Raw genomic sequence first — 8,727 nt, 5'->3', positions numbered from 1 at the left:
AGAACATTGTCCCAGAATTAAAGAAGGAAGTATAGAAAAAATGATAAAAATGATGCCTCACACAAATTCGGCATGCTCGCATACCTGATCATACTTTGTCAATGATAATAAAGAGCCAAAACAAAAACATTGCTTATTGAACAGGTCTTACATACATACTACTGTATGCGCATGCCCAGTTTACAAATTTACATTTTTTATTTTCTCTTAGTAAACTATAAGCTTCCGCATGATACAGTTTCCTAATACTTCCGTCCACTTGAATATAACTGCCTAAAGATGCGGTGCAAAAATCCTTATCCACTATTAGTTAGCAGTCTAATTATTCTAGCGTCCTCTGGGCTGTAATTGTAGGCATAATAGGCAATTATATTATAATGACTAAAAAAATAACATTCAATCAATAAATGCATAATGATTTTAACTTTATTACCAATATTAAACTGCCCAAAAATACAAGAAATATTTACTGATTGCTACAAGTATTCCTTGCAAAAGGCTTGATAATGCAGCACAATAGAAGTATTAACAAATAAATTTACTTTTTCCTCCTGGCCCCTTTTTGGTGACCATTCATGGTAAGAACACTAATAAGGCACAAACAACTAATCTGTAGTAAGGCAATATGAAATAACGCACATCTGGCAACGATACATTTTTATTTTTACTATTATCTTCCATAATTTAGCAATTGGGGTTGTGATGATTTTGTCACACCTCTGGTCACATATCCTGTGTCACACCTCCAGTAACACCTCTGGGGACACCTTCAGTTGCCAGGCATTTAATTTTATCCGTTATCCATACTACATAATTAATGCTTTTTGTTATAATTTAAAATTCCTTTTTATCTATTATTATAAAATGAACAACTACAAATAAATATATACCTTAATACATACTACTACCAATACATGAATGTTAAAGAATATTTATAAACTGTAAATTTATAAAATACAATCAATGATTTCCAAACAAACTTTAAACTAACTTAATAAACAAATTGAATATAATACATATATTGCCTGCTTATATATAAAATATATATATAATAAAATATGTAACTGATTTGCTATATTGTTACGATATTCTAATTAGTGATTTATTTTGTAGTCCTTTTATTCCTCCATGATTTTATGATTATATAAAGCGCCTTGGCCCTATGAACATGTTCAATAACGAAGTGTGTTATTTATTTATGTATTTATTACTAAAATATAACAAAATTATATTTAAATATTGTATGGTAAATAAAACTGTCATTATTATATTTATTTAGCAACAATCATTGCGATCATAAACTTGTGATGGCCAGCCATCACTCAGGAACATTTATAAAAATAGGAATAACAAAATATAGAGGCAACATTTAATTTAAGCTAAACACATTTTTCCATCTTTTTAGTCCAGTTTTGCGGAAATATTGAACTGCATAGTGAATATACTGCTGTAGTTGCAAATGACAATCCTACCAATTCCTACTTTTTTATTTTAAAAAAACAATTTTTTTCCTCGAAAAAAGCTTAACACAAAGTAGGCTACAATACAAACAAGGGTTGTAGACTCTACTGATGTTTAATTATAAATGGTAACAGTTACAACGTACATGACCTTCATATAATGCCATTTCTGCATCATGTATGTCTTGAGAGCGATGTAGGTTTATACAACTTGTTGCAAACTACTGCCCGAAAAACTCATTTCCTGGAAAGGATGATATTAAAGATGCAATAGTAACAAAAGATCCAGAAAAATAATAATGTGTAACTCCAAAAGATTTCTCAAAACTCTCTGGAGTTAGTCATATTATTACATAGTAGGAAAGAAGTTGTTGGAAAATTGTCCGGTTTTCAGAAAGCTTTGTACTCAGCAGCAGGTATGAATGTTCCTTTCTAATTATTAGTTGCATAGGCATTTGGTGGCAGCTGATACATTGTTGACTCCATATCTTTGACAACTTTTTCATTCTCTTTGCTTAGATGTTCTTTAATGATCTCGTCATCTTTAAATGGTGATGCTTTAAACTGTTTAATAATTTTCTCGCGTTGCTATATAAAACAAAACAAAGTAAAAGATGATAATATAGTTGGATCCAATCAATCTACGCCACCCCTTCCACAAAGTAAAAGATGATAATATAGTTGGATCCAATCATTCTACCACCCCGCCCCCCCCCCCCCCCCCCAAAGTAAAAGATGATAATATAGTTGGATCCAATCATTCTACGCACCCCCCACCCCCTCCACAAAGTAAAAGTTGATAATATAGTTGGATCCAATCATTCTACCCCACACCTCCCCCCCCCCCCTTCCACAAAGTAAAAGATGATAATATAGTTTGATCCAATCATTCTACCTCCCTCCCCCTCTTCCACAATATAAAAGATGATAATATAGTTGGATCCAATCATTCTACTTCTACCCCACCCCCTCCACAAAGTAAAAGATGATAATATATTTGGATCCAATTATTCTACACCCCCCCCCCCCCCCCACCCCGCTCTCCACAAAGTAAAAGATGATAATATAGTTGAAATAAATGAAATGTCACCTATGTTGTTCAAACGTAAATTTAGATCTTGGGCCCAACAAAAAAGTGGTAGAATTTAGTGTTAGAAGATGAAAAGATTTTCTCATAACGCAGTATAGTATTTTTATGATATTCCACACGTCCAATCAAATGAGTTAATGATTAGTAAAAGCAATAATGTTGTGATAATACAAACGATTTTATTTGTCTTATTTATCATGACATTTGATTTTAAAAATATTATCTTACAGTAGTGTAAATGTGTCTTTACTTACACTTGCTAATGTTGAATGTTGATAATCTTGCAACTGCTTCTGAAAGCCAAAATTAGGGTTTGCAACTTCTCTAGCAACACGAGCAGCTCGAAGACATTCCTGCCAAGTACAGTTTGTGACGGTCATCATGTACGCAACGGTTACTGTGACACTTCGTGAAACACCTGCTATGCTACAAATGACAACAGAGATTACGAAAGATAAATGATATTGAGATATTTGAAAGATAGCATTGCAATATGATGAAACAGTACCTAGTCACATAGGTGATTCACCCAAGGCAATCTAACAACAGGATGCTAAGCTCCGAAGATCAAATGGTTTGTTCTACGCCCCTTAACAGATACCACGCGCCGCAGAGAATATGTACAACAATTAACTTTACATCTATTTAAGAAAATAAAATTGATCAGTAATTAAAAAATCATCCATGCAACATACCAATGAACTAAACAAGTTCCTCCATTCAGTCTGCATTCATGTACAAAGTTAATACATTCCTCAAAATGTTGCGATCTGGGAAACAAATTAACAAAACCATAAATAAATAAATCTGAAGTAACATATTGCATGTTTAATAAAAACTTAAATATTTCAAAATCTCATGTATTTCATACACGTCATCTGTTGTTATTATTTTTCAAAAGATTTCCTTATTAAATTATAATTTAAACTTTTTACTTAAAAAAACACATACAGATTTTGATCAGGATGGTCCGCTGCTGCTACACACAAATACGTCATGTTCTGAAAAAGAAGAATTATAAATGTATATTGTAATATGCGGATGACAAGAACCTTTTCCGCATCATAAGTAAACTGTACTCGGTCGATTCTTCTCCTGTTCTGCCGAAACACACATCTTCAATGGATCTCGCAAACCAGTTTGGCTGTTTCTTTAATGAAAAGATTCTGAAGATTTGCAAGAAACTTAACTCCATAAACACTCCACTAATAACTGTCAACGTCGACGATTCATGTAATAGTAGTTTCGCTGAATTCGAGCAAACATCAGAAGATACGGTACGCAAAGTCATTGCTGAAAGCGCATCTAAGTCCAGTAGACTTGACCCAATTCCAACATGGTTACTAAAAAACTGCATTGACGCTCTACTACCGCATATCACTAAAATCGTCAACATGTCGCTGTCATCAGGTACTGTACCATCTGCATTTAAATTGTCCCTCGTTATTCCACTGTTGAAAAAGCAAAATCTCGACTCCAACGTCCTACAAAATTATAGACCAATTGCAAATCTTCCCTTCCTTTCAAAGTCTTGGAAAGAATTGCAACTGCTCAGATAAAAGCATATATGGATGAACTTTTCCTGTTTTCAAAAGTCCAATCAGCCTACCGCCGCTTCCACTCAACTGAAACCGCTTTATTACGTGTTACAAACGATCTACTACTTGCTTTAGACAAAGGTAATGAAGCGGTACTTATTCTACTCGACTACTCCGCCGCATTTGACACTATCAATCATGATTTATCATTTCAACGTCTTCAGAAAAGATACGGCATAAGCGGAACCGCATTGAAATGGTTTATTTCATATTTTGAGAATCGTAGACAAGCAATCATTGTGGGTGATTCGATGTCTGATGAGTTCGCTCTACCCTGGGGTGTACCGCAGGGATCCGTAAAAGGTCCACTCGATTTCATCTTATACACTGGACCACTCAGCAACATCATTGATTCCCACCCGGAAGTTCGTCATATGATCTATGCAGATGACACTCAACTATATTTAATCATGAAACCTACACATCATTCTGAATCTGTTAACAGCCTTGAATTATGCATCACTGATGTTCGCTCATGGGCCATTCAAAATAAACTCATGTTCAACGACTCCAAGACTGAAATGATCCATTTTCATTCAAAGTTCCGTGAGGCATCATCATTTCCTTTGGTCCATATCGGAGATACTAGTGTCTCTACCTCCAGCTCAGCCAAAAATCTTGGCGTCCAACTAGACAGCAGCCTCGGTTTAAAAGAACACATTCGTAATGTTTGTCGTGGTGCTTCCTTTGGAATTTACCAGATCGGACAGATTCGTAAGTACCTTGACAAAACATCAACTGAACGTCTTGTTCATGCTTTTGTTTCATCTCGTCTTGACTGTCATAACTCGCTTCTGTACGGCCTACCAACTTCTTATCTGTCTCCTCTTCAACGAATCCAAAATTCCGCCGCAAGACTTATCACTGGCACTAAACGACATGAACATATTTCTCCCGTTTTTCGTGACTTACACTGGTTGCCTGTAGTTCAGCGCATTCGTTTTAAAATCCTGTTGCTGACATATAAGGCCATCAACGGATGTGCTCCAGCCTACATATGTGACATCATTACTCCGTCAACCAACTCTTCGCTTCGTTCATCCTGCAGACTTCTTCTCAAACCTGGACCCCGTTCCAGAACTCGGTTTTACGGTGATCGTGCTTTCGCTGTCGCAGCCCCAAAACTCTGGAACACTCTACCCCTCGAAATACGCTCATCAAAATCTGTAATCACATTTAAAACTAAACTCAAAACTCATCTCTTCAGAGAAGCATAATCACACGCTACTACTTGCACATATCTTGGAAAACACAGCGCTTTGAAACCTTTGTCTCTTGCGCTTTATAAATGTTATTTATTATTATTATTATTAATACTAGTAATATAATTGTATAAAGGTGTCCAATAAAAAAAGCATATTATCACTGTATTAAACGTTTAGTGACAATGAGTGTTAAGAATGAAAGTGAATTTGGAACAAAATTGGACTTGTTGTTCCAAATATTATTGTTGTATCAAGAAGTGTGAGTGTATTCACAGACTCACTGATAATAATGGCTTAGCGTTGTCGTGTATTGACAGTATGTGGCTAATCTTGTTGGCTTCTAGTTGTTCTACATCTTTTGCATCTGAAAGAAAAGAATACAAAATAATAATTTTCTCAGTACTCCAAAAAATTGTAAATAACTGATTGGCACTACTGCATACATTTGCTTTGGTACTGCTTTGGTTTGGTAATGATTTGGTTTGGTAATGATTTGGTTTGGTACTGATTTGGTTTGGTAATGATTTGGTTTGGTACTGATTTGGTTTGGTAATGATTTGGATTGGTAATGAATTGGATTGGTACTGATTTGGTTTGGTACTGATTTGGTTTGGTACTGATTTGGTTTGGTAACGATTTGGTTTGGTAATGACTTGGATTGGTAATTATTTGGCTTGGTAATTATTTGGCTTGGTAATGATTTGGCTTGGTAATGATTTGGTTTGGTAACGATTTAGCTTGGTAATGATTTGGTTTGGTAATTATTTGGTTTGGTAATTATTTGGCTTGGTAATGATTTGGCTTGGTAATGATTTGGCTTGGTAACGATTTGGTTTGGTAACGATTTGGTTTGGTAACGATTTGGCTTGGTAATGATTTGGTTTGGTGCTGATTTGGTTTGGTAATGATTTGGTTCGGTACAGATTTGGTTTGGTTCTATTGCTTCTATTTGGTAGGCCTACTGCTTTGTTACAGCGCATTGCGTAATCTATATATGTCATCAAAGTCACTGGTTATGTTAATTATTATGCAATCAAATTAATAACTACTACCCTCATTTATTTCTTACCTCGCATATTTCCAACATAAAGCCCAGGAAGTATCTAGAAAAATTGAAATAAATATTAATAATTATTATTGAGCTCCCTCAATAAAATCATCTCCATCAATATTATATTATTATTATCATCATTCTTTCAATTGAATCTTTAGAAATGATTCCAAACCAAATATTAGAAGGCGCTACTGCAGTTTCGCACCACACCGTTATATCTTCGATTTCTCACATAAACTTTCCTTTTCACACTCACAACATAAATATTGTGTAACATGTTTATACGATTCGACCACTTACGAAGTAATTTTTTTTAAATAACAATACTTTTCAAAACATTTTAAACGATATTGAACTCGCTGTCAACACACTGCGAAATGTTCGCCATCTTATATTTATCACTTAATTGCCAGAATGTATGCTTCATTTTCCCAAAAAAATGTAGAAACTATAGAGGGCAGTGTTATAAAATCCGATTACACATTATATAGGCCTATTTAGTTTTCATTCATTCATTCATCTTTTATTTCGGAAAAAAATTCTCCATAGTTCAGAAACAAATATAACGAATACACAATATATATATAAATATGTAGATATATAAAAAAAGAAAAAAAAAACCAACGTTACATAGACACGTGGTTAGAACTATACAGTAGCTTCATCCATCTACTCTACTCTAGAGTGGATGAAGGAAAAGCAAATTCATGAATACATTTTATGACAATATTGTCTGACCTCCCTAACCTGCACAACATGCCAAACACCACCTTACGTTGTAGTTCGTAGAACGAGCAGATGTGGTTTTCTACAAACATGGTGCTGGCACTGCATGACCTAGGTTTATTAAGGAGCAGGCGTAAGGCATTGTTGAAGCACACCTTTAGTGCTTCCATAGATTTTACATTAAAATTTGCCCACAAAGAAGCACAGTATAAGTTACTACAATATGTTTTAAACAAAAAACACTTTATGTTTTTAGAGTTTTGAAAGGCAAGAAGTGTTTTCAGCTGGCGAAATAGAGGTTAAATTAATATTTCATTATTAGTATTATTATTCATATTAATAATAAAAGGTCTGACTTCTATCAAAGAAAATTATCTCGGTCACTAATCAATACATTCACTAAAACAAAAACAGTGAGTGAATCCATGCTGTGTTTTACATATTGAAATTGAAATATGGTTTATGATTTTTAAAACTGTGAATTGTTTTTAAAAAAATAAAATGTTTTATGTACGGACTCATATCGTCGCCGTTTTGATGTACAGCTGGTTCATTATAAAAACCACTCTCTGCAGTTTAAAAATAAAAACAGAAAATAAAACATACATTGATTTCTGGCAATTTTCTAATTCTAAAATGGCCACAGTTCGATCGAAGTATTCGAAGAAAAGGAGCTGTTTTGAAAGGCATTTTTTATTGTGATAAATGTAATTTAACGGTGGCTAAATCATGGGAACATGTTACATAATGTCCCAAAATTGTATGATGTGAGTGTGAGAAAAAATTAGGTGAGAAATCGAAGAAATAACAGTGTGGTGCGAAACTGCAGTAGCGCCATATTAGAAATGATTTCAAACCTCTTTTCTTTATTTATTTAGCTTTAATTATTTCTGGTTGTTCAGGGGAGGGTGAGCAGTAATTATTTGACTACACAGATAAGGCATGGACGTACCACCGGTAGGTATACTTTACTAGGCCTAGGTCAACACTAAGTAGCCAGGCAACCTGGTGGGCCTAGTACTAGAGTAGATAGCTAGGTAGGGCCTAGCTAGCTAGGTAGGCGCGCGGCTAGAAGAATAGGATAGGAAGACAGGTTTACACTTTTTACCTAGTACTTACTAGCCTATACGTACTACTACTGTACTACTTGGCCCTAGGCCTATACTACTAGAAGCAGGAAAATTACATTTGTACTCACCTGACTCATTCCTGAACCCATCTTTTTGAACTATATTATTCGTCTGTTTACATCTTCCTAAATAAAAGGCCTACCTTTCACTTTTCAGAAGGAAATCCATACCTCCCTGCCCTGTAAAAAGTAAACAGAATCAATGAACCATGACGAAAGGTCAAATATGTAGTAGCGATATGATGGGTTCAGGGACGATTCGGCCCTGAGACGATTCGGCCCGGGACTATTCGGCCCACTTTTGGTGGGACGATTCGGCCCACTTTTGGGCCGAAACATCCCACTTTGTGGGCCGAAACGTCTCACTTTAGACCAAATTCATATTCATTTTTGTTTTATTTATCAAGTTTTTAAAGGTGTTTAACAATCCGTATTTTATTGATATTGACAAAGTTGATATAATAT

The 8,727-nt window shown here is 34.8% G+C and overlaps 1 protein-coding gene across 1 annotated transcript; it reads right to left on the bottom strand.

Moving 5' to 3' along the window:
* Positions 1-410: 410 nt before the first annotated feature.
* Positions 411-8,467, bottom strand: LOC144849736 (dual specificity protein phosphatase 22-B-like). The gene is made up of 7 exons (XM_078706764.1): positions 8,332-8,467; positions 6,423-6,456; positions 5,635-5,717; positions 3,502-3,551; positions 3,246-3,320; positions 2,805-2,976; positions 411-2,048 (listed from the first exon to the last, which is right to left on the bottom strand). The coding sequence occupies exons 1-7, from the start codon at positions 8,350-8,352 to the stop codon at positions 1,893-1,895; spliced, it is 591 nt and encodes a 196-aa protein (XP_078562890.1). The 5' UTR covers positions 8,353-8,467; the 3' UTR covers positions 411-1,892.
* Positions 8,468-8,727: the final 260 nt, after the last annotated feature.

Source organism: Antedon bifida, chromosome 8 (assembly GCF_963402885.1).
Source record: "Antedon bifida chromosome 8, ecAntBifi1.1, whole genome shotgun sequence".
Lineage (NCBI taxonomy): Eukaryota > Metazoa > Echinodermata > Crinoidea > Comatulida > Antedonidae > Antedon > Antedon bifida.
Note: the sequence above shows the minus strand (reverse complement) of the source record. Positions and strands in the feature narration are given on the sequence as shown.

Coding starts and splice junctions, on each gene's coding strand:
- LOC144849736 (XM_078706764.1), bottom strand. CDS start 8,352: ATGGGTTCAGGAATGAGTCAG. Junction 5,718..6,422: donor TTATGTTGGAAATATGCGAG/GTAAGAAATAAA, acceptor CTTTTCTTTCAG/ATGCAAAAGATGTAGAACAA. Junction 2,977..3,245: donor GGAACTTGTTTAGTTCATTG/GTATGTTGCATG, acceptor TGTCATTTGTAG/CATAGCAGGTGTTTCACGAA.